The sequence below is a fragment of the Netta rufina genome, assembly GCF_964035555.1.
Source record: "Netta rufina genome assembly, chromosome: 7".
Lineage (NCBI taxonomy): Eukaryota > Metazoa > Chordata > Aves > Anseriformes > Anatidae > Netta > Netta rufina.
Window position 1 is genome coordinate 1,971,131 of NC_140130.1, and position 26,489 is coordinate 1,997,619.

At 41.1% G+C, this 26,489-nt stretch overlaps 1 protein-coding gene across 2 annotated transcripts in view; it reads right to left on the reverse strand.

The window, feature by feature from the left end:
- ANK3 (ankyrin 3) overlaps positions 1-26,489 on the reverse strand; it is a gene marked incomplete at its 5' end in the record, with an annotated part of 292,518 nt that overhangs the window by 100,565 nt on the left and 165,464 nt on the right. For both annotated transcript variants that reach the window (XM_084290405.1, XM_084290404.1), the window contains 6 exons: positions 1,231-1,329; positions 2,580-2,678; positions 5,085-5,183; positions 7,093-7,290; positions 11,066-11,164; positions 18,824-18,922. In XM_084290405.1, coding sequence (XP_084146531.1) covers positions 1,231-1,329; positions 2,580-2,678; positions 5,085-5,183; positions 7,093-7,290; positions 11,066-11,164; positions 18,824-18,922 — 693 coding nt within the window. The remainder of the gene's footprint in view (positions 1-1,230; positions 1,330-2,579; positions 2,679-5,084; positions 5,184-7,092; positions 7,291-11,065; positions 11,165-18,823; positions 18,923-26,489) is intronic.

Here is a 26,489-nt window from a genome sequence, read left to right on the forward strand (position 1 = left end):
ACAGAGCCAACAGATTTATTGGAAACTGTATGCATTTAACCACTATTTGAAAAAAGAAGTTTTCCTGGTTTGACTTAAAAATGGACACAATATGTGGCAGTCCTAATTGCCTTTCCCTTTGTGTTTGCTGGAACTCTATAATTTCTAAAATATCTATAATTTTCTCTGATTCTTCACTGGCTCCTGACCCTTTCTTTTTCTTCCTCCATTACCTTCCTCAGTTGCAACTGTTTCTGTTGTTTCTGCTCCTTTTTTTCCAGCCCCATACCACATTCCCTTTCTGTGCCTTCCAAACTTGCCCTGACTTTGTGCCCACACCTTCTTTAAAGGCCTGCTTTTCCCACAGACAGACCAACCCATCTTACAGCCAGGTCAAGTTACTGGTTGTATTGACACAGGCAATTTTGCTTTTCTCTTGAATATGCCCATCACTGTTTCAGCCACCTTGCAGTAACAATTCGCTCTTCCAGTGTCTTCCAAATTCTTTCCTTCCTATCTCGAACTGTCAAAATATCCTCCTTTTTATTCCACTCTTTGGGATGCAGAGAAATAATTTAAATTAATACATTTCCCATCCATCCTCAGCGGTGATCTTTCAACTGAAACAGCTTACCATGTTCATCCACCCACTACTCAACTTGCTCTCCTTAATCTTCATCTGCTACTGAGCAATTCTTACAGGTAACTCGCTCTTCTCCTTTGATATCACTGCATTTCCAGCTTACCTAACACAGTCCCCTCCAGCTCTTCCTTTGTATCCTCTCCCCAAAGCTCCCATACCTGTTTTCTAAGGAGTTTCTGAGCTGCCACCTCTTTGGTGGGCTCTTTAAGAAGTGTTCTTTAGAAGCATAACCATTTCTGAATGCATACAGCAGACACCAGCAGAATAGGGTTTACAGTTTTACAAAAATGAAAACAGATCTAAGGCATTCCTCCTGCCTTGTCCTGCCTCCTACTCCAAAACAAATCTCCAAGCCAGAATATTCTATATTAAAAGTTGGTGAAAAAGGAGACATGGTATCAATTTGACATCTCCTCCCTTCCTTCTTACATTCAAGCTCACTCATGACTACAGTAACAAAGTACATGATAAAACATCAGTGATCATTAGGCTGAGGCCCTTGGCTTCACATGTCTTTCTCTTCCCAAAGAACATGTCAGATGAATGCATTTCCCTGCTTTGTAAACTATAAATAACCTGGGGTTACTATACCTGGATCATTGCCTTACCTTAGCTTTAGCCTCCACCTGAGCTCCATTCTGTACTAGGTATCGAACAACCTCTGTTTGGCCAGCTCTGGCAGCCATGTGCAGCGCTGTTTCTCCTCTCTAGAAAACAGCAGCAAAAACAAAATATCAGCAGAAAGAAAATGCAGGAAAAACAAATGCAAAATGTTTCATGAATACTAATACACAGGAGATCCAATTCAGAATAATCACCACTAGAATATTTTATACAAGTTTTCCTGTGAGCAAGATGGGGGATAAAATCAATAGTTGACCTCTGAGCTGTATGCTACAAAGCAATTTCACTTTCTCAAAACAACAGTGCCTGTACGCCTAGGCCTTTTGCTTTAAAGAGAGTGCAATTTTTGTACTTACTTCCACGTTATTAACAGTGTTAAAACTTATGACCATTTAAATACAGCCTAATTTGGTCCAGCTTTTTCTTTTTTTTTCAAATTTTGTATGTTTAGAAACATTTTTCCTAGATTTTCTCCTGCTATGCCCCATGTCCCTAGGATCATTTGTTATCTGAGAAGCACTGAAATGAAAGATCGTGGGGAAAAAAAATCACTACTAATTACATTAAAGTTTCAATGACTTAGTGAAAGGAAAATCCAAGGAAACCAGAATTAATTCACTAAGGAAACAGCTTACTAGATTTTTGGATGTCAGTGTGCCTTTAGGAACAAATAGCTAGTTTAAAAAAATTGCATCATACATTTATTTAATTTATACAGTTAGCAGATGAAGACTTTAACAAAGGGCTCTCTAAGTGCACCAAAAAGTTTTTTGAGGCCCAAGTGCTAAAACCAATTAACAAGCTTTGACTTTTCTCCCATTTCTCAACTTTCAAGTACCATCTAACAATGACTTCAGTTCTTACACATGCCCTGGGAGCCCTTGGGCACACAGCACACATCCAGTAGAAAGGCACACTTGTATGGCTGTATGGACACAGGCAATATGTCCCAACAATCTGCTGCAATCTGTTGCTAACAGCAGAACTTCCCTTAAATGGTAAGCCCCCGGGGGCCTGGGAGAACAGTGCTCAACAGTCAAGTACACATCGCAGAAATCACACTAGGTAAGCTACAGCACATTCTCATTCTTCACTTCAGAAAATCATGAAAATAGAGCCTGCTTAAGGTCTGCCTCTTGTGAGGTGTCCTCAACCTGTCAAGCACCTCCCAGGCCAGAGCCAGAGGCTGCCTTCTCCCATCACTCAAGCAGGAGCCACAATGCAAAGGAGGTGGACAGCCAACATCAGACTTAGGCACTTTGCAACTGCACTGCTCACAGATACTCTAATGCATTTGCAGTTCTGCCACGCTGAAAAGCAACCTGTTACTCACCACGTTGGTAGTGTTGGGTGATGCTCCATGATGCATTAGCTGCGATACAATATTTACATGTCCCATGAAGGCAGCAACATGGATCGGAGTTAGGCCCGACTGAAAACCAAACCAACATCTGACATAAATATTTAGTTCCGCACTCTTTTACAAGATTGATGTGGGGAAAAAACAAGTTACTCTGAAATCAATAAGCCCAAGCACTTGCTCTTCAGAGAAGATCTTGACCTGAAAACATACGCACATCCTTAAAGGGCAGATTTTGAAATACCTGTAAGTATGATTCATAAGCGAACAGAAAGAACTCTACAGGAATTCAGCACAAAGGGAAGACTTCCTGTAACATACAGCTAATGCAAAAAAGACTCAGTGTCTGTTGTCCCTACCAAATCCAGTTGCTTTTGGGTGAGCAAAAAGGCCTATTGATCTCAGTGGTGAGCTCCACCCCTACTGTTTCTTCATGAGAAATTGCATTCAAAACCATGGCATCTAGCCAGAGAGGCAAAAACAACATGCAGAGAAGAGAATTCCCCCTTCCTTTAGCACCTTGCAGCACCATCACCACTGTAAATCCGTACCAGTGCCCTTCTACAGGGTAAAAAGGGCCAACTGGAGAGACAGAGGAATAGGGAGAAGGAGAGAAGAAAAGAGCAGTCATTTAGCAGGGCATGACCTCAAGGATTTTGCCTCAGAAATCCAATCAATAGTTAATATTTCTCTAGATAGAATTACCCTAAAGCCTCTTCACAGATGCTCCCGCACAGCTGCAGCAAGTCAGCCAGAGGCTGCAAAAGGAAATTTTGCTACCAGGAGAAGGAGAAAACTCAGTGGATTTCTGGAAATACCCTGATTAGGCAACTTCCCCATTAATGTAGACAAGTCCCAGAAGGGTAGATGTGAGGAAAACAGGCTTTTGTTCTTTTCTCATGCAGAACAGCAAACATGAGCAGAAAGGCAGAATAACTGGTTGAGTATGTTATTTCTTTTTCCTCTTTCACTGATTTAGTAAATACTTTTAAAATAAGACTATAGAAAATAGAACACGTGTCATATTTGACCACAAACACTAACTCATACTGCAGGGTTTCGAGCCTGCAGCTAAAAATGAATGTATGAACGGAAGTATGGCATCTACCTGGAAAACAGAATTTACCACAGAAGAAGATAAAAAGCATTATCTTTAGTGCACAGCTCATGTGCATCAATGGCTATTTGCAACACATTTGGCAAGGTACAGATGCTGAGTACCACAGCTCTGAATTCTGCCTTGAAAGTTTGTTGCACTACAGCCAGCCAGTGAAAAGAGGCAGGAAGACAGAGGCAGGGCCCTGCAGTAAAGTACCACGATGAATCTCAACAAATTCAGTCAAATGTGGTATGAGAACATGTGCTGAGGTAGCAGCAGGAAATAAAGAAAGACCTCTTGCTTTTGGAAAGTTTGCTTGGAAAACTAATTCAGAGCGTATTGATCAGATGGTTAACCTGGTTTATTCACACAAAAAATGTAGTTATGTGTTGCTGTTATTCTTCAGTAATTCTATGTATTTAAAAGGGATAAAATCGAACAGATAGCTTTTCTACATCCAGGGGGACTGATTAATACAGCGGACAGATGTAACTCCTCTTCTATTAAGGTTCTCTTTGTGCCTTTCACTCATCTGCTAACATGACTTCTGCAAACTGCAGCTACAAGCCCTGTGGATTTTAAAAAAAAAAACTCGTCTGGAGCTACGAGAGCTGTAGCAAGGCTCAGTTCTCTCAGAAAAGCCAGGAAGAGAACTGTGTGATTTGGTACTGAATAATTAGAACAAAACCCCATGGATCAAATGAAACTCCATTTTGGGGAAAATGAGCTGCTTCCATTTATACCTTGTTTATCATTTTCTAATTTGCCTTCTTCCACAGTGGTCACATATTCATCTACGTGACCTTTGCTCCTAACTTAGCTTAACATACATATAAAAAGAACCCAAATTTTGCCACAGGTTCCTAGGTCTGAATTGTGTCAATAACTGGGTTATTGACCATCTCATGCTAACTGAAATAACAGCATATCGATTGCTGTCTAGCAGATTTGTGATGACCTGTGATAGTGATTGAGTATCACTTCTGTGTGGAAAGCCAAACAAGGTCTGTGAATTAAATCACCTTTAGAATTAGAACTAGAAGCACATGAAGAAATGAAGCAGTGTCTTCACCTTTATCTCCTTAACAGGGTGAATTTCATTTTCTGTGCATTTAATTACAGACAGAAATAAGCAGAAATGAGCATGTAGAAAATTTTGCCTCTGATGTTTCACTTGTTATCGCCACCGTATTCCCAAAACATATTAATTGTTTGGGTGTTGTAATCCATTAGTGCAACTGCCTTTATTCAGTTTTATTATTTGTGAATATCTAGCTGAAAATCATTGTTCGCTTGAATGGCACGTGCTCTTTCAGATATATTCTAATATTAATCAATATAAGAAAACCTAAGATAAATGTGAAAGGACCACTTTTTACCTCGGTCACAGCTTGGATTGATGCACCATGCTTCAAAAGAAGTTCCATTACTTTTATTCTGTTCTTCTTGCAGGCAATGTGCAGAGGTGTAAAACCATTCTGTAAATGAGAAAGAACATACTTTTTGATACTGCATATGTCATTAAAAAGTAGAATTGGTTATGGAATTCATACAAAACATTCCTTTGTGATAACAAAACACCTCCCAGATTTGTTTTGGCTTCAAACTGTTTGTGTAAAACAGAAAAAAATGAAGAAGAAGAAAAAGGCGCCTTATACAACCATTTTTATTATGAAATACATTGTCCACTCATATTAAAAAATATTTCTAAAAAATGTCTTTTCACCTAAAGCTATCAAAAATTTCATTTTAGCTTAAATTTATTAAGTGTTCACTTTTTTTGTTGTTTTTTTTTTTTTGACTTTTCAGAACTGGTGGTGAAAAAGAACACTTTACATTTACAGGCTCTGACATTTGGATCCTTTTCTAAACTGATCTTACTACTATTTTTTCTTTCATTACTTGCCACTTTGCTATTTTGCCTTCTCCATTAAAAAATATTGCTTGTGCAGCCACGTGAACATTTTCAACCATCTTATTTAGCATGAGATGATAGACCAAAAACAAGCAACACAAGAAAATAGGCTATTCACAGCATCCAAGACTGCCACCACGACACCAGCCACTGAATGCTGATGCCACTCTATACACTCATCAAAAAAGCCTTCACAAAGTACTTCTGAAAATGTCTCAGATCTCCCCAATGATAGCTTTGTTACTTGACAGATGATAAATAATATCATACGGTTTTTTAACATCAGGTCAGTGCAATTGTCTGTTCCAGTTAAGTGTGAGCAGCTCTCAACTCTGCTCCTTAACAGTGGACAACATCCAGGGTAAGCTCAGATGTGTTTCAGGGAAGGGTGAGCCTAAATTCCAGGTACTGCACTCAGGCTACTTTCTGCTCAATCTTCCTGAGTGGGGATCAGACAGAATAACAGGACACCCTAAATGATTTAGAGGAAATGGAAATTTGTGGCTAGGTTACACGACCAACCATAGGCCGCTGCTGGCAACTCTGAAAAGCTAAAATTGTTAACTCTTTGATTACAACACACGGCCAGAACAAATATTACAGGCCCACAAGGCTCCTCACTTGCCAGCTGTAGAGAACAAAACCTGTAATACCTTGACCAAAGACACCTCATCTGACACAGAAAACAAAGGGATTGTGAGAAGCAATCTTTGGAGCCTGTGCTATTTTCAAAACAGAATCAATCCCACCCAGCTTTTGAGGGTTTCAGAAGCTCAAATAACATTGCAGGTACTGAATGAGTTATCAGCTGTGAAACTCATCACCCCAATTCATTTCAGACTGTTTGGAACAGCTACTGAAGACCCATCAAATAAGCCCAACAATTTAAAGACAGTGGATTGCAAGTAAAATTTAGAACAAAATGAATTCAGTTTGTATGTAGTTTCATTACACTAACAGGTTTTATTGTTGAAGTTGGTTTTGAAGTAAAAGGGCATGTGGCTCCATTGATATAATTACAATATACCACAGATAATCCTTACGCAGCTCCTTCTTACTTTTTACCATTTCACATCTTTGAGGGCTAATAAAAATTCTCTTAATTTTAAGGTTTAAGGTAATTATTTTTTATTTACTAACATTTAAAAGTAAGAATTCTCTCTGCACTAAAAACTACAGCAGTTAATCTGCAGCTGCTTCATATATCCAGAACCGTAACAAGCTACCAGGAGGCAAATGTGCTCTAGTTAGACTAGAAATACATAAATCCATCGATCATTTGTAAGCAGGGGTCTGCTCAGATTTCACGAAACACCTTACCAAAGCTTTGAACCTCGAGTATCATCTCCTGAGCTCCAGTAACATGACATACCATCAGCATCAACCGTTAGCAGGCAGAAAACTCTCAAATCAATCTCACGGCAACTTTGGAAGAATGTTAAACTGCAAATAGTAACCCACTGCATACTCACCAGTGCTTTGGCATTAGGATTAGCTTTCTTGTCCAAGAGAACCTTGGCTACTTTGTAGTGGCCACAGTGGGCAGCAACATGCAGCGCAGTCAGATAGTCATTAGTGACATCGTCTACAGGCACGTTGTGCTGGATCAGGAGCTGAACACAGTTTAGATGATCTCCTTGCGTTGCCATGTGCAGCGGAGACAAACCGTTCTGCAAACGAAAAGACCCAACACTGGTGGGTTACAGGATGCTCAGAGAAATTAAACTCACCCCTTACAGCATGTCTTGTTTTACAAGCCTACAGAACACCCAAAATGAACTAAATGTGTTCAGTGTAACGATGAAAGTTCTTACTCTGGCAAAAGCCACATGGAATAATAGAGTTGTCAGAGTTTATAGACAGCTCTACCTTAAAAAACAGCCATAACAGCAGTGTTCTAAGCATAGCTTACTTCAGCTAGCATAGCTCAGATAAGTTGGCAGAGTTAAATGAGTTATGTGAAGAACAGCACTTTGTGACTTTTAATACCCTAACCAGGAAATCTGCTGTTTTTAAAAGCTGCATTAAACTCACCACAGTAATAGAGCCTGCATGTGCCAGGCCTCAGAAAGCAGGCCAGAGCATCACTCAGCAATCACTATAACCTTCCCTGCTCCCTCCACTAGTGCTTTCCTGAATTTGGGTTGTACACGTGCCTTACATCACATTACACACCTGTGGAGACCATTCTTCCCTGGTAACATTTTTACAAAAGCAGAATCTTCATATGCAACTGGACAAAAATAGTTTCCGAATGAGACAACCATGTCTCAACCTACCAGAAAGCAGTGGTAAGGCTCTATTTTGCCAGGGAAATACCTGAAAGATTCATCTTTCTAAATCTCTATCAAGACTTGTTGCTTGCACTGCTTACAGCAGTTAATGAACAAGCTGCTGCATACATTACTTTTGCAGAGTAAGAACGGGTCAAACACAAAGAGAAATAATTACGAGAACTTCAAAGGACTGATTCTGTTTCGTGACCAAAGATTAAAAAATATTGCCTGAATCAAGAGTTCTTGTTACCAGAGGTAGCTTACTTAGATAAACCTCGACACACTTTTTGCCATTTGCATGCTTTTTTACTTAGTCCTTCCGATGCCAAAATTAAATTCAAATTCAGGAGCTACTCCAGTAACACATAATAATACATAAACTCTAAGTGACTGACAGTACACTGTTTGCCATCATGAAGAAACACAAACTCTTGCTCTCAGATGCAGTGCCCTCATGTGACCACAGTTAGCAAAGGCAAACTGGCATCGTAAAACCAGTTGAGATCTCAGGCTACCTGAAACAGAAGATTTCTTTCCTCTCCCCCACACCAGGATAACAGCATAAAACACACTCAAAAATAAGGTGGAAATACAAAGAGTGAAATAATTTTAAAAAGTGACATGGAAGAAGGACAATAAAAAACAAACAAACAAACAACAGGCTAATACTGTCATAATTTGAAAGCAGTTTATATTCAGGGCTGAATAGCAGAGATTCTTGGACGCGGCTTTATCTTTCAAGTACAATTATCTCATGAGCATCTCACTTGTGATTTATGTTGGCCTGGGTAAGCCTCTCTCCCATTCCCAAAGGCTACTACAGTAATTATATATGTGGAAGCTTGATACAAGAATTGCATTTTAAATATTTTCCCTGTCTTCTGGTTAAATAGCGGAATTAAAATAAATCATTCATTTCCCACAGTCACCAAGCCCTCCTAGTAACAGTTTATGAACTGATAATGCTTTTTAGGTGACAGCAAAATATCATGAAAGTTTATACATCACTCTGTTCCAAAACAGGCTTGCTCTTAATTCTGTTGCAGATAAAGATACACCGCAATCTTAAACAACCAGGTAAAATTTGAATGTCTTTGACTTCCCAGTAATCAAATAAAAATACAACATTCTCCTGTACCATATCCATGTCATGAGACAATCCACCCATGTTTGTGAGAAGTGATTTGGTACTATGAGATGGAGCTACTATATAATTAGTTTATTACTGTTTTTATGCAGATTGCCAATAAAATATTAAAAGGTCAAGTTTAAAAGGATTCAAAGAGATTGAGGGCCATATAATACCTTAAATAAAAATTAGAACATGACCACAGAGATTAAGAAGAGCATCAAATGCCTGACTTGGCAAAGGCAAAATAATCACTGATACATAGCTTATTTGATAGCCGTGTCTATGGATTTTAATCAAGGAAAGTCATTAACTCTGAAGTAAAATAAAAAGAACCAAATAAGCTGACAAAAACAGTAATAAAAAAAAAAAGACAGAAACTGATACAAGAACTTCATTAACGTCATTCAGAAGTACCTCTACTTCTTAGCATACCTTCTGAAAACAGCAGAATTAACATATCAAACTCGGGAAGTTCCACACTTCCTTCTGTTCACTTTTTAATACGCATTTTTCCCTTCTCCAAAGAGGAGCTCCCATTTTGCTGTAGATGTTCACACAAGCTTCTGCAGGTCAAGACCCAAAGTGCACCTTCCAGCCTTACGCTATTTCCAACCCATCATCCTATGTTCTCATCTGTCTAATTTTGGCTGGTGAACTCTGGGCCAAGCTGCATGAAACTCCCCAGGATGAGGAACAAATTCAAAACCCACAGGCCCTGAACGGCAGGTTAAGCTTCCGAATAACACCTGTCAGCACAAAATCTGCATAGTGAAGAAACACAGTTCCTTAGGAGAGGGTCTCATTTAAGAAGGCGAAAACTAAAGCAATGGGCTTTATGTTTTCTTCTTGAAGTAACTAATTGATCTACCAGAAAGCGTGGAAGAGCCTGACTGCCTCGAGTACGAGCTGTAGGCTCTGAGCATGGTAGTGGCATGGAGATGTGGCCCAGGGTGCTCCTGGACAGCCCCTTGCTGTCTCCCTCTGCTTGTGGAGGTTGCAAGTCAGGGCTCTGGGGACCCAAGGAAACTCCGCATGCGGAGGATGGGTGGGTCCTGTCTGTCAGATTACCCATGACAGCACTTGCTAGTGACTCACTGAGCAGAGGAAAGCTGGTGTCAACCTCCCCAAACACATGCTAAATATATTCCAGTGAGGGGAAAAAAAAAGAAAGAAAGAAGAGGGAGGAGAAAAGCAGAATATAGAAGGGCACTGAGGCAGAATATGACATGATTACAGAATAGAAAAAAAAATAAAAAATAACAGAAGGAAACAATGTTGTTGAAATATACATTGCTTACAGCCTGAGAGGAAAAATGTGGTAGAAAGTATTTTGGGAAAGAACCTCAACAAACCGCACAATCCAGCTGTCAGACCTGGATGGGAAGTCACGGATTGCGTTGTGCTACCAGCAAGGCTGCTGCACTGAGATTTAAAGCCAGCAATACCTGTGCAACACAGACCACCACCAGAAGAGTTCTGGGAAGAATGTGCTTTAATGCCAGCCCTTGGCTCGGAGGCAATCTGCACACCCTAGTGCAGGTGATTTGCAATTCCCATGTAAAAGTTTGTGTGATAAAGTGCAGAGAGATACGAAGTGGAGAAACTGGTAATCAGTCTAACTCCTAAGGAAATACGAGCTGTCTCCTGCAAAGAGACATTACTCTATTTTTATCTCTTATCTCTACTCTACCTCTAGGGTAATTTGGTGCAAGCTGAAGATATATTGTAATCATCATGTGTTTATTCAGGGTACAGAGATTTTCTAGCTGCTGAAATTCTGAGCCATAGTGTTACCATACATGCCTTTTTGGTTGGCAGAGAAGCCTTTTCTTGTGTATCTTGATTTAACATATTTTAGATATGCAGACAAGCACTACATACGGCATCCACTTTGGAGACCTCCCACACAGTTACTTTAAATAGTTATGAAAGAGGAAAGTTATTGTCAAGTCCTTAAATATCAAAAACATGCAGAATTACATTTTTTGAAAAAAGTACAAGGATTATCTTAGCAGAGAAGAGAACAGTATCAGTTACCTTGGTTTTGGAAAGAATAGGGGCACCACGATCCAGCAGCATTTCTACAACTTGTTCATGGCCACTTCTTGCTCCACAGTGGAGGGGAGTCAACCCATCCTGTGGGACACAAACATTATAAAATATTAGTTTTAGGCACAGGAAGACTTTTTGCACTGTTATAAAAACCTACGATGTCTAAAGAAAGTAATTAATTCCTGCAGGATGCTGATCTTGCATATCGGAACAGCTAAACCTGTTTATACAAATAGACAAAGTATATTTTGGCTCCGATTTTATAAACAGGTAAATAGTCGTATCACATCGGTGCTCAAGCAATGGGCTGCTTCCAGGCCCTCACTTTACATGCACTGAAGCGGCAAATGCACATACAAGAAAAAGATGAGATTGTACATCAGGTACGTTTTGCCTGCATGACTTTAAGAAAATTGGGTCTTTCATTTGTCAGTATGAATCAAAGTGAACGGATGATACTGATATCAGAGGGAAAAAAATCTTTCTTATTTAGTTTGATTTTATTACATTGATTTTGACAGGTGTACAGCAGATGAGTAAACCATCTTTACCCCAGGTGGCAAAAGTACGCTGGATTAACTCCTGTTTCTTGTACTGCAGACCATAATCATGTGAATTCCAGCTGAATAGGGTCTAGTCACAATCTACTCTCAATGCTTATTATAGTTTTTTACCAAGTTACTTCAAATTAATTTATTCTTTGATTTCTACCCTGTTTACAATACTCCTGTGTCCTGTTTCACATGAGTGCTATGATGAAAGATAGCACACATCTTTAGCAACTGTGAGTAAAGTCACATGGATTTCTTCAAACACTATATGACATAATGGATTGTTGCAAAGTCGTGGCTTTGAAAAAAATAGGAAGAAAAATTTGTGGTTTTGGAATTAGTAACAACAAGCACTTCTTTTGTTAGAAGCAAAACAAATACACAGGAGCTACTGTCACACAGGAACTACATTGTATTTTCATCAAACATGTCAGAGGAGAAGCCCTTAAAACAAAGACTGAAATGAATAAAGCACCAAGATAAATATTAATTTTCCGAACACAGGCCATAAAGGAATGGGGCTCTTTCCAGTGCCTCTCAGCACTCTTTAAAAGTATTTTGTGTTGTCTAATGTATATTCCAACATTTTTATAAAAAGGATTATTTAAAATTTCTTTTCACACATCCAGTGCCTGCTAATTCATGAAGACGTGCACCCTCTCTGTATGGTAGCAAGTAGTCCCAGTTCACCTCCTTAGACCCATTTTTGCCATGCATAAATGCAATATTCTTCCTTGATACTTCCTAATCCATTACTCTCTGGTAGATTATCAGTTTAAGACTCGTGAAGTGCAGCTAGCTGGGGAGATGGAAGTACTGATTCTGAGCCTCAAGCTCCTCTGCTTCTACATTGCCCCCTCCTAATAACCTTTGAAACACAGCAGCCTGTAATTGTTGTGATTTATTTTTCTTGCTATTCTCATTTAAATATTATGTGGCCCTCACTGTGCATGCTTTCCCATTTAAATGAAGGCATAGGATTCTGATGTAGGGGAAGGGAAGAGTCTTGGTACAGACTTATCTTGATTAGGACTGAGGGAGCCATTTGTTCACACAAGACAAGCACAGTTTGACTCACCGTGTTCTTACGTGTTTCACACTTCATGACCCCCCACAACTCACTCAAACAAATGTGCCAGGGGTAGTATACACCAAGCTCACAGAGAATGAAACATGTTTGCTCATCTTCACAGGCTGGAACAGACCCCTCAGAGCTACCTCAGTGCTCCCCAGGGCACCTAGCCCCAGCCCTCTCATGGTGCCATCCCTCCGGTTCCTTCCTGTGGCTGGCAAGGTTCCTGGGGCCCAGGAGGTGGCAGGACACCATGCTCGGCCAGCTCGAGCTCATTCTGGTCCATGCAGCAGTCACCACTAGCAGGTGCATCACAGGGCATGACACAACATTACAATGCATTGTAGGTTCTTGTTGGGACAGCACATCTAAAGCTATTTTTATGAGAATGTCAGGACTTCCACCATAAAAAGCAAATACACTTCAAGACAGCTCACTTGGCTGCAAAGGTGGTTTTTGGAATTTAAAAAGGAACCCTCTATTCACTTGGCATGGTCAATTGCTATATGGCCCTAAAAGCAAGCAAAGAAATGAAGAGGCAAACAAGCAGATGAGAAAGTGGTACAATTTTGTTTAAAAAAAGAAAAGAATCTGAGATTAGAAGAGAATGCTTTGAACTCAGCAAGACTCTGCTGATTATGTCAGGAGATTTTCTTGTTGCTTATTTTCTGTTGATATAAACTATACCATGTGAAGCATAAAATCTATCACGTGGATTCGGAAACAAACTTGCCTTAATATGATAGTCTGCAATAGCTCAGAAAAACCATTACAAACGATTATGACAATAATCTGCAGATTAAGGACTCTCTAAGTATGTGCTGACATAACAAATCATATCATCTGTATTATCTAGCCCTCCAGAGAGCAGCTCCAGCAAAAGCCAGGAGGACAATAGGAAGAATTCTGCTTAGACACAGGCTTCCCATAAACATTGCACAAACTGTCTCTGGGGCCGCAGCTCTTTCTTTAGCTTTTATTTCAAAGATCCCCATCCCCCAAATAAATGCAATACAAGCAGAATCTCTGGTTCCTGTTGAGACTTGCATGGGGGTCAAAAATGGCTTGAGTTTAGCAGATGCTGGTGCAGATCACTGGGCCTCCCAGCTACTGTTTCCCTGCCCCTACATGTGGCTGTAAGGACCCCTGAGCAACGTGGCTTGGCACGGACCTGCCTCCCTGTGCCTCTCAGGGCCCCTTCCCCATTAATGCCCACCCAGGAGCTCCCCTGCATGACAGGATCTACTGGGCTGTCACCATAAATCCAGCACCACAGCTCTCGCACCAGTGAGCAGCAGCTTTAACCCAGTGTGTAAGCGCTGAAATGAAGCGCAAGCACCCAGTAAAACGTTTGCTGAGAGGCCAGTGCTCAGCAAGAGCTTGGCAGACTTCGAGCCAAATCCCCTGAGTCAGAGGCAGAAGGCATCCTTCCCCCAGGGGGGCAACTACTGCTGCCTGCAGGGTTTATCATCCCCATAGCTGCTCAGTGAGCCTCCGAGCAGGTGCTTCAGCCTAGCAGGGCTCTGCATCGCGTGGTGCCTCCAGGCCCTAAGACTCCCAAATTCTGCGCTTCACTGGCGCAATTGCAAAGAAACCCCAGTGCAGCAGGGGAACAATGGAGGTTTACTCTGCCTACACATGCCAAGTGCCCTTACATTGACAAGGCCGTGCTATTCTTGTCATTATTTTATATCTTACTGTATGTAGCTTTTGTGGAGCAGCTTATGTATGATCAGAGGCATCTTAAAAGAGCGTATCCCACACGTTCTCGTGCAGATATGAGAACTGGCCTGTTATTTAGCTGCAAAATCAGTAAAATGAGGATTATGAAGACTTATTGTTAATCCAAGCTAAAATGTGCTCACTGCCTGCCTTCAGACAAATTCACTTTGGCATATGCAGTATTAGACAGCCAAAGCAAATCAACCTAATTTAATCAAGCTCTCTAATTACACTATTTTTAAAGTCTTTTCTGGAAGACAGAAAAAGTAATTAGGGCAACATTCAGTAAACATGTTACGTGAAGCATCAGTAGGTCTTTGCTTGAATGTTATTTAAAAAAAAAAAAAACAAAAAACAAAACAAAACAAAACAAAACAAAACAAAGACACCAGAGTGATTAAAGTTTCCCTGGGCAGACTAAAGTGGCACACAGCTAGGGCATCGCGTGGTTAGTTATTGAGGAGTACACTTAAGAGTTCGGTACAACCCCCCAGCTGCTAGACATGTGCAAAAAAAGGACAGACAGAAGATAAGCAGCTGGTTAAAAATAAACAAGTCAATGTAAGTGTGAAGTAAAAGAAGAAAAAAACACGGCAGAGCCTCAAAATAGACATTTTTGGAGATAACCTCATATGCTCACACCTTATCTGAATTAACTGCAGTTTTTAGGTTCATGAAAATATTTATGGTGCTCATCAAATCCTAATCCTAAGGAATACAGAGAAATCTGGAGCCCTGAGATGTCTTTTACAATAATTTTAACAGGATAAGGATTCAGCCCTTCAGGTTAACCTTTTGTTCAGTACTTTAGCACTGCAGTTTCCAGGACCATCTGCCAGAAGCAAACACAAACGCTCATGGAGATGACTAAGGAAAATAAATGATTACCCCAACTTAACTTAACGCTCAGAAAAGACTGTATGTGTTTTTATCTATAAAATATATTCATGAAAAATAAAAACTGATGTTACATGGAGAACATTTACAGTACCACATTCAGAGAATGGATTGCGAGCACAGATCACAGAATGACAGCTGAATAGCTAAACCTGTCCCATCCAAGAGTAGCAAATCCTTGTCTTGTCAGTGTTTGGTCAACAACATCAGACAGTATCTTCTGCATACTCACATAAAGGTGAATTACATGATGAAGGAGAAACAAAGGGCTAGGAATTCCTGCCTCTGAGTAAGAAAAACAAGCGGTTTACAAAAACTGTTCTCCTTTCATGTAGGGACAAAACCTTTGTCATTCATCTTTAAGGAGTTATTTTGTGTTCCATAATCAACATTTATATGGAATAGTATCATGATGTCCAACACATTTTAAAGCAGAAAAAAAAAAAAGCTACAGAATTCTGCTTTGCTTAAAATTCCTGGAGAGGTCTCACCTGCATTTAAAAATCTGCTAACAGAATCCTCACTTATTTTCACATGCAAATCACATCTATTTTTCAAGTTGTGCGTGTATTCAGCACGTGCCCCTACCTGGCAGAGCACTACCAGGCTGGGCTCAGACTGGGTATCCCTCTGATAGATGTGACTTGACACAAGTATCGGAAAACACAGCACTGGCTGCTTTGACTTCCAATACGTTTAGAAGTGGTCATACTGTTGCAAAAAGACATGACTGAAGCTTTTGTCATCTCATGGTTTTTTTTAAGGCCATTCTAAGTTTAAGACATTGAAAAAAAAACAGATGGCACTTAAGAAAAATGAAATGTCTGCAAAGTTGACATAACTCAATTGTTCTGCCTTGGAAAACAACATTGGGTCAGGTAGGAATAAAAAGAAAGCTTTAACAGGAACATGTGTTATAATGGCTCATGGCAATTAATTTTTGGTATTGAATACGACAGCCAGGCAGACACTCCTGAAACAATATTCTTTTTAACACCACATCATTCTGAGACCTCTCTTCCTCCTCGTACTGATTCATAAATCCGTTCTGATCTACTCCAGCGATGCTCTTGCCTCTCCAAGTCTCCTTGGTAGAGCCACTTACTGCCCAGACCAGGGACTGGTAAACCCTTGCCAGGATGAGTCAGTGCCGCTGGGAGCTAAACTTCCACTTAGTCACTAACTGGCAGAAAATGATGCCTCTAGTAATGTCAGACAAGTGCAATGATGAGTGACACACAAGCAGAAGTTATGCAAATCCTTTCTGATTTATAGGGAGAAAGGGTGTTTGGAGAAACAGGCACTGTCTGGGGAAGTTAGACAAGTAAAAACAAAACAAAACAAAACAAAACAACCAAAAAACCACAACCGAACAAAAACAACAACAAAAACTAAAACCCACAAAACCTTCCTGAAGCACACTCATCCATTGCCTTCCTCACTGGGAAGCTCTGCCAGACTCCAGAGCTGTTAACGCTTCTGCCCTCTTCCTGGATCCTGTTTCCGTTGCAGCCTGTATTTTTAGTTACAGGAATTATCCTAGTATCTGACCCTGGGGTCTGTGATACAGAAAAATGAAACAGATCAGGAGTTTTTGTAACTACGGGAAAAGAACAAGCTGGACTCAAGCTATTTAAAGTCCTGGTCCCAACATTTTGCTTGCAGTGGGCCATGTAAGTTCCTGCAGAGAGGACCCAAAGATTCCCTTGCCAGGTCCCCTCCTCCCTGCTGTGACCAAATGCACATCTGCCACATAACCAAAATGTGGCTAACCCCAACACAAGGTGGGCCAAATCCAGGATGTGACAGGACAAACTTGCCCTCTCGGTCTGGCAGCCCCGGTGTCCACATAGGAGGCTGGTATTTTAGTCCAGAAGAGATCAATCAGAGTCACTGAATGGTTGAAGATGGAAGTGTTTGAAAAATGTCTCAAGTACAACTGCTTATTTTTTATTTTCATTTTTTTTTAAGGAGGAAGAAAGAGAGAGGAAGAAAGGAGGTGGCTGCTCAGAACAACAGCCGCATCCCTGCATGCAAAACAAACCAGGAGGCAATCTTACCCCTGAGAGGTAGCAAAGTGCTTCTAAGAAGCTAACAAAACAAAAAAAAAATAAAATAAAAATCAGGGGCAAGACAAAGCCTGCAGCATGGGGAAAAGAAGTTTAATTCTGGTCAAGTGCTATATACGCTGTCATTTTGAAACACAAAGGTAGAAAGTAAAGGGAAGTAACATGAAAGGAAAAAACAGATGTTGTAGACAAGGGGTACTATGCCCTGACAAGAACACAGGCTTGTTTGGGATCCTGTAAAGGCTCCAATTCTATGCATGCTGGTTTTTCATCATACTATGCATAGGACTGAAGACTTGATGCAAGCTGCTCTGTAAATCCTCTCAAGATACTGTGCCTCTGCTAGTGCCAAGCACAAGAAGAACTCACCGCCCATCTCATCTATGACAAACCATCTCTTCCATATCCCCCAATTAGGAAGAAAACACACATTTTCCAAAGAAATAATGAATGACTTCTTAGGTAAAATGGAAAAAAGCAACCAATGGAAAATGCATGGACAAAGTGAAGAGAAAGTAAGTTGACCCGGTTTCTGAATTTGACAGAAATTAAAAAAAACCACACGTGCCTCAACACGTGTTGAAACACTAGAAAACCAAACCTGTGTAACTAAAAATGGAAGATGGATAGGTGACAAGCTAATATTTTGAGGAATTGAAAATTGTCCAAAAGTTGGAGTCACAACCAAAGATTTCCCCACACGCAGAGGAGCACGTTGCAAAGACTGCTGTGACAGCCCAGAGCACTTGTCCTTGGTTTAGCTCCAAACTTCAGAACCTTTCCTTTTCTTTAGACCACTGTGTATGTAAATAAAATACTCCTAAACTGATTAGATTGGATTTTAACAACAATTAGATATAACCATCTGCATCGATCTTCCAGGACACTCAGTGACTCGAGTCAGGTGTCAGCCTGCTGGACACCATCACTACACCTGGCCCATCTGGTGCCAAATCCAAGGCAGCAGCTAAGCACCGAGTCAGGCAGAGGCTGAGCTGCTGCACAGCCCTGCAAGAGGGAGGCGAGACTCAGCAGCAGTACTGTGCTCTGTGACACTGCCCTGTGGGTAAAAGGAAGGCAACCACGCTGCAGTTGAACGTTCCTCTTTTAATATTCAAATTCTGAAAGATCCGTACTGAATTCTCGGCTTTTAGTGTATTCACATCTAATCACAACTAGCTCATAGCAGCATCTAATTAAATGTTCTGAGAACATGGAAAATAGTTGGTTCTGGGCTTTGCCATGCATGGTATTTCACACACAGTTTTAACAGACGTAAATTGTTAGCATTCTACTGAAATCCTTTTTACAAAAAAGCAATGCATTACAGTTTTGGTAGCCTGCCAGGAAGCCAAATGATTTAAGCTGTACAGCAGCTAACAGGTCCCAGGCAAGAACTCCATACAGTCACTTACAGCATACGGAAGCTTACCCTTGTTTTGGCATCAATTTTAGCTCCTCGATCAAGTAGGAGTTTGACCATATTCGCATTTCCTCTCTTTGATGCAACATGCAACGGTGTGATATCATTCTGTGGAAGAGAATAACAAAACAAAATGTGAAAACAAATATTCATCTACCTGTCTTTTAGGATCTCCATGATCAGTTTTGCTCACAGAATGACCTATGCACACTTTGCTAAAGGGTAACACAGCTTTGTTTCTCTGGGAGCATGCAAGCAAAAGGAAGCTGTTTTTTTCCACACATGAATTACTGGTCTGAGACTACGACCTTTGTATTATCGAGGCAAATGTTCAAGTTGTGGTTGAAGTTCAAATGAGACATCCTGACTGTGCCTCCCTTTGCAGTTTTTGTATAGGAGTTAAATATCATCAATTTTACTCTCTAAAACCTAGCAATTTAACTTAGCTATCGTTGTTTCTTAATACTTAGTGATAGGGATTAATACCTCAGAACTTCATTGGTCAATTAGAATTCATGAAAAATAAATTAAAAAATACATTTGCAGGTCTAATTCAAAGGGAACAAGATGTCAGTGCCATTTATTTCTGTCAGCAAGCTCTGATAGCCTCTTAAGTACCTTCGCGTCACAGTTACATCACTGATTTCCTCTACACAAATTGTTCCTCTAATCGATGTAATACTTTACTTCAAGTGAGACTGTAAATAGGCAGATATGCTTTGCTAAACGACGCCTCGCAGGACGGCAGCTTGTAGCTGTGCTGCACATTGAGGGCAGTTACATAACCAGTGCGTGCGCACACAAACATGCTTTTTTAACAAGATGTAGCTAGGACATTTCTTCATGCTCTGATGAATCCTTTATCTTCTGGTGTATGAAGGCCACATCCTGTATATATTTGATCATACGGAGCCAAGTGAAGATAAAATAACTTAAACAGAGCATGCAGCTAGGGTATGGAGACAAACAGAATTATCAGGAACATGTTCCTGCGCACTCAGGGGCAGCCAAACAGCTGGCTGTGGAAAACTGGCTTCCCCATGACTGAGCAGAAAGCAGTAAATTTTAGTGAGCATATATCCTATGGCTGACTGAATTGGAAAGGCACCCATCATACTGAATAGCTGGAGAGCCGTGCAAGTGTCTTACCTGGCCAACAGACCGTTAAACAGCACTTCCTCAAAACCACAGGTGAGTGAAATGATAGAGAACCAGTACCAAAAGAAATCTCCTCTCAGATGTGACAAGTTGACTCACAGCTTAATAGTAACCTAGCCCAGTATGGTCTACCTTTATTTATAAGCAATTACACTACGAAGCTAACCTACAGCTACTAGAAAATACTAATTAATACTACCACAGAGGCAAACTACATTTTAGAAAGAAGAAATAACTTCTTTCTCTAATAATAATCACATCAGAGCATCTAAGTTACTATCCCAGGGTAACTTGTGATTTCTTTAAAACATGAAATAAAACAAAAGGCTGCTTAACACATTAAACAAGGAGTATGCTAAGCCTGATCCTCCCAGGGATGTAAAACTGTGTGATTGCATAACATGCAATTTGGAAGTTGGTTTAGAAACAAGAATAAAGGTGGGGGAATGTCCATTTTCATGGTCAAAGAGAGGAGTCCTCCTTAAAAGATCTTCACATCTCAGGTTAGTACTGATTGTATCAGGACCTGCTCCCTGTGCAGCTGGTCTCAGCTTCTGGCAGGGGACAAACTCCCTGGCTGAGAACATGAGGAAATTCTTCAGCACCTAATAGGGACTAAGCTCATTCCTTTGCTGGAGAGCTAGCAATCCATCTTTCTTTCATCTGATACACTGTCTTTACAAAAAGCATATAAATTTAATATCTTGAGGATCTTGAAACTCTGAATTACATTTGGTTGAAAACAGGCAGCGGGTCCACACTAGGAAGAGATAGGTAAGTAAAGGATGTGTTCACTTTAGACACGCTTTGTTAGGAAAACGAATTTCACACAGCTACTCTGAAATAATGAACTGAACAGTAAGAATCAAGGAAATGAAACCTTACATATCCAGTGAAATACCTGTCCTTATGGATGAACGAGATCAGTTCCTCTTTCCTGGGAAAAGAGCACTGCAGGAGCAGTATTTCTTCACTCTCTAGTTTTCATCACACACTATTAATCTACTCAGACTGTTCATAAAAAGAATTAAGAGACAAAGAAGAAAAAGCATTTTTGGCCCTATTCAGCCCTAACAGCTCAGGGACACATTGTGAGGAAACCTAAGCGAAAAAAGAGAGGGAACAGGTCTCTATCCGGAATTTAAGTTTGGCATTTAGCTATTTGCACTTTTACTGGTAGCAAACAGTATGAAGTAATAATTGTGTATACTGAGAGTCCTGAGCCCTGAACAGAAGAGAAGCATTATGTGAACGTTCACACAACTGCACACTGAAGTTTAGGGTGAGTAACTCTTCTTTGGTCAAGACTGTGTTTGGCCAAGGCTTAAAGTATCACACCCAGATGCATGACGCTCCTCCCATCTCCCAGCATACATTTGTGACAATTAAGTACAACTGAGATAAGAATAAACCTCAGACATCATCATCATTAATATTTCTGATGACAAAATGTAAAGCAAGCAATTAAAAGCCCAGTTGTTTGTACTTGTCACAAGAAAACAGATTTAAAAAAAAGCTTAATAATATGCACAGCTTGGGTGTAGGTTATTAAAACTGTGGTATCAGCAAACAATATAGCCACCAAATGTAAGGTTCTGAATTCTTCGCTAAATCAACAGCATCTGCTGTCTTTTCAGTCTATTTTTATCTGTTTGATCTTCTATAAATTTCTCCCTTTGTTCTCAAGATAGAATAGTAAATCAGGAAACTTTTGAAGATGTTTTCCTGCAGTAACAAAGCTGAAATGCTTTCAAAAAGTAGCCAGAAAAAGATGCAGTTGAGATCTAGAATGTCTATTGGAGCACTCCTTGCCCTCGCTGTTAAAAAATCAAATGGTGGATAATGTCTTGTGTAGACACCTTGACAGCGAGATCCTTTGTTATTGAACTTGGGAGTTAACCAATTCTGTAAGGAGTACGTAACGTAACTTGTAAGAATAACAACATGAAATTGCACAATAAATGCTCGTAGCGTTCTGAAGTAGTACCTGGCCTTTTCTCTCCCCCTTGGCAGATGTCCTGGGGTACATGACTCAAAGTATTCTGAAAGTGTATACAGATCAAAGTGTGATACATTAGATGCATGTGTTTTTTTTCTATACCTCATGACATTGTGGACAGCTGTTTTCCCTTTATCTCTATCCACTGCCTGCTGCAGCTGCTACCCTCTCATGCAGGGCTTAAGCCTACCTTTGGAGTCTCCCAGCATTCAGAAATCTGATGGGTGAAGAGAAATCTGCTTCTTTTTTTGATGGCTGATGAGAGGAGACACTAAGCCCTTTCAGCTGCATCTCTATCTACAGCTTCATAAGAAAATTCAGAAAACTTCAAGTTATCCTGTGCTGAGCTATAAGCCACCTACATTTCCCATCTGAAATGAGATCAACTCCTCTCTGACACATGCCATCATCCATCACAGCTCACTACAGCAGTCCAAATTATTCCTGTTACAAATTAGCAACACAAATGGCTAGGAAGTCAGAAAAAAAAAAAAAAAACCAGCAACAAACTTAGAATGGACAGAGCGCAAACACCATGTATCTTGCAGCTTTATTTCAATGCTTTTAGAAAATGAAGAATTCCCCCCCTAGATTCTGGTATGATGTGCTATCCTACTGACTGCCTTTTACTTACCTCAGTCTGCGTTTACAAACATACGGATGCCAGTAATAAACAAGAAAAGTAAATATTTCCTCTTATAAGCATCATATTGGGCTCTGAAGTGTAGCTTTAATTACAAATAATCAAAAGGTGAAAGTTTCCTATTCATGCCTTACATTGTTTTAAATGCTGACTGACTGGGATAGGCCAGGTAGCACAAGGATGCAAGAGGAAATCCCTCTGGGGCACTGGTGCTCTACCAGTGATACAACACCCAACTGATTCCCCGAGTACCTCCAGCAGTCAGAAGGGGGAACTGCTCCTCTCGCAGTCCTGCAAGGGCCAACCACTGGCTACGTGCAGCCCAAGCAGTTTGCTTGCTTGGCTGGGTTGAAGGACCTTCTCCGTTCCCACACTGCAGCTATTGCCAGGGGCAAACCACGTAGGGAACTGCGAAGACCCACTGCCAGTCTTGTAGGAAACTGGTATTTCTCCTTGCTACCAGTGAGAGAGCTTACCTCCACTGCTTAGCAATCCTCCCAGACCCCTACCAGAGAATAGTTTTATACAAAAACTCCATTTCTTTACCTTCAATTAAAAAAGAAAATAGTTTCTTAACAAAATGTTCAGATGAAGCTGGAATTTAGTAAGATTGCCCTCAGTTTTCCCAACTGAGAGCAGACTCAGAATTGACAAAAGAATGCATCAAGAAAACAGAAGCCGAAAGCAGGCAAACTGCTAAAGTTTGGAAAATCTCTCCATTGTTATGAGTCCTTAAGAGCTTAAGACTGATTGCCATATACTGGAATCGTCATCAACAATCCATGGCTATTATCAGCATTGCCAGTTTGTGGGGGTAGAGAAGGATTGTGCCATGTATGTGAAGACTGTCGTATGTAACCATGCAGCTATAACACATTTAATAGGAGAACAATCAGTATTTTCTCTTCCTATATTTTTCTGTAATTCAAAACTGGAGCTAAAACTCAGTACAACCCCTGCAGATCAAAGTGTTATGCTCTAGTAGCTGGGATCACTGAGACTTGCATGGGATTTTCAAGTATAAAAGAAATTAGATGTACAACCACAAACACACAATCAGATGCTCTTCAGGAAACCTTATGACAGTTCAAAGAATTTTCAGCTTCTTTCTCTTCTATTTACTGTTAATGAACCTTATATTGTGCTAAAGTAATTCTTGTGTCTACTTCTCTTTCTTCAGGACTGAGATATATAACATGAATCCTGGAAGAAAAGAAGGAAGAATATAGCAAGGAACTGTTATGGCAAACTACCACTAGGGAAATAAAAAGATGTTCTTCTCTTGTGTTACTGTCACTTGCATATTGCCTGCTTTTTTTGATGGGCTAATGGTGTTCTGCTCCTCAGCCTCAGGGTCATCATTAATGCATGCTGTCCTCACACCACCCTCTCAAGATTACCAAATCCTTCCTCAACATTCCAGGAAGCAAACTTTCTGCATGCAAAGCCCACTCCCAGGGGAACTGTGATCTGCTCTAGAGGAAGGAGTGCTGTGATGCTGGGAGGCTCTTCACAGGGCTGGATGCAGACACATGGCACAGTGACTACCTCCCATCTGCTTGGGCAGGAAAGATGCGGGCAGAGATCACCTTCACATCGGGAATTACTTTGCTACCTGAATCTTCTGACCTGCTCAAGCATGGAATGGATGTGAGGGTCACAGAAGTTCCTTTCAGTCACTGCCCTGGAAGCTGCAGAGCATGAATTTTTTATTCTTTTCTAGCCATTATGCTTCCTCAGAGAGGGGCAGAGCTTGTGAGGCATTTCCTTACCTGGGCTACACAGATATTTCTACTAGAAGATTATCTGAGACAGAAGGATGATATCTGAAGACTCTGCAAACCCCCCGAAGACACTTTTTGCCTAATTAATATTGTCAGAAAATAACAGTTTATTCAGAGCACCTTTCCCACCTCCCTGGTCTGCACAGCAGCTGTGGAGAAACACTTGTTGTGCTTTCTTGCTGCTGACTTTGCACAGGGCAATCTGGCACCACAGCTCCATCACAGCTGGCCGTAAAGCCCAGCGGATCAAACTGCCTGCCCTCCCTGCACACTGCCCCAGGGATGCACGAGCAAGGGGCTTTCCCCCTGAATGGGAAAGTGCAGGCACTCTGCAGGGATTAGAGCTGATTTAGAGCAAGAAAGCTTTCTTGCACCAGATACTGTAGGTGTAACCAGAACTGCTGAGGAAACTGGTTTCTCATTCCTTCCAGTGGCTGTTATTTGGTTTTAGCACGGATCTCAATGCAGCTTTCCAAGTCCTAGATGTCTGCAGCAAAGTTGATGGGGGCAGCAGAGAGACAAAAAGACAAACGAAACCTTCTGTGACCTGTCCTTTATGTCCAGCACAGTCACCTGCCCTCAGGCTGAAGGAGACCTCATTCCTGGTAAATCAGAGTCAAGCAGATGGCACAAAGCCCCTGTATCAGCATCCAGCCCCAGAAGCAGCAGCTAAGATGGGAGCACGGCAGTTAGCACCATGCGTTTGGTCACTGCGTGCCACAGCAACGGGTCTCCTCAACTGAAAGCCTGGAACAGCAGAGCCCACTTGGCAGACTGCACTTATCCATATTAATCACTAGATTAGTGGTTCCAGCAGATGGAAAGTAGATATTAAAACCATCAAAACTCTGGGTAACAGACCAAATACAGTTTGATTTGAAGCTACAAGCGGTTGATGAACAATATTTGTTCATAAGGAAATGGTGCAACAAACTGTTGCAGTCCTTCAAAGCACAAGTAGTGAGCACACTCACATGTTAGCTTTGTTACAAATGAGACTGACTACACCCTCAGTTATTCTTTGTTCTATTCCTCCCCTTCTTTAGCCCATATGTGATTATCTCACAGTTAAGCAAGAGGGAAACAAGGCAATGTGATGAAGGAATTTCCTTAGCTTTGAAGACTTTCAGAGAAGCATAGCCACACACATGCAAGTCTCTTACAGAGAGATGATGAACAGATATAAAATGCCTGCTATGTCCAAGCCAGTGTGTACCCTGCCAGTAACTGTAACAGGTTTACAGTAGATGTTGAGCCCAAGAAGTCAAGCAACTTGGAGTGAGTATTTTTCCTTCGTTACAAAACGGCAAAGACTCAGCCCAATATAGAGGTTCTGTTTCGTTCGGACCGAGGTTATGAAAAACCTTGGAGCTGCCTCTCTATAAATGGGTGGAAACAGGGATATCACAAAGCTGATTTTACTGAAGTCATTTCCATCCATCCCGCAGGGAACTTTCCATGTTGTGCCATCTTTCCTGTGCTTGCAACAAGCTTGGAAGAGAAAGCACAGACACACAAGAGCAAACACAGTTCAGTGGAAGAGCTGACACCAAATCAACTGCTGGTCTGGGAGAGTACAAACCAGAAGCAGGTACCCTTCCAGCCCTCCCAGCCTCTACGTTCTGCAGGTACACAGGCCAGCAGGTGCTGTCACACCTGCAAGAGCTCCTGGACCTATGCCTGTTTTTCTTAGATGCAATGAAAGAAGGGAACAAGGGAGTTTATGACAGCCGAGAGGCACGCAGGTGTACACTGGCAGGGGTGAGGGGAGCAGCTGCTATTGTGTGTCACTGGGGACATCATTTATTTACAATACAGTACCACTGCTCACCTCCTGTCCACACACCAGGAGCCATCATCAAGCTCTCATCTTTCCCTGCCTTCATTGCTGGAACCTTTTTCTTCCCTTGGGGCCCTCAGAAACCCACTGAAAATGTACCAGCTGAAGAAATCTCTTTTGCCTCCCATGTGCCCTCCTGTTTCTCACATCATTTCACCAGCTCCCCTTGCCCCCCCTTAACGCTCAGAGCTCTGCCTTCATCTTACATGTCCCTCTCATTACCTCCATCCCTCCCCACTGACAGTCAGGTG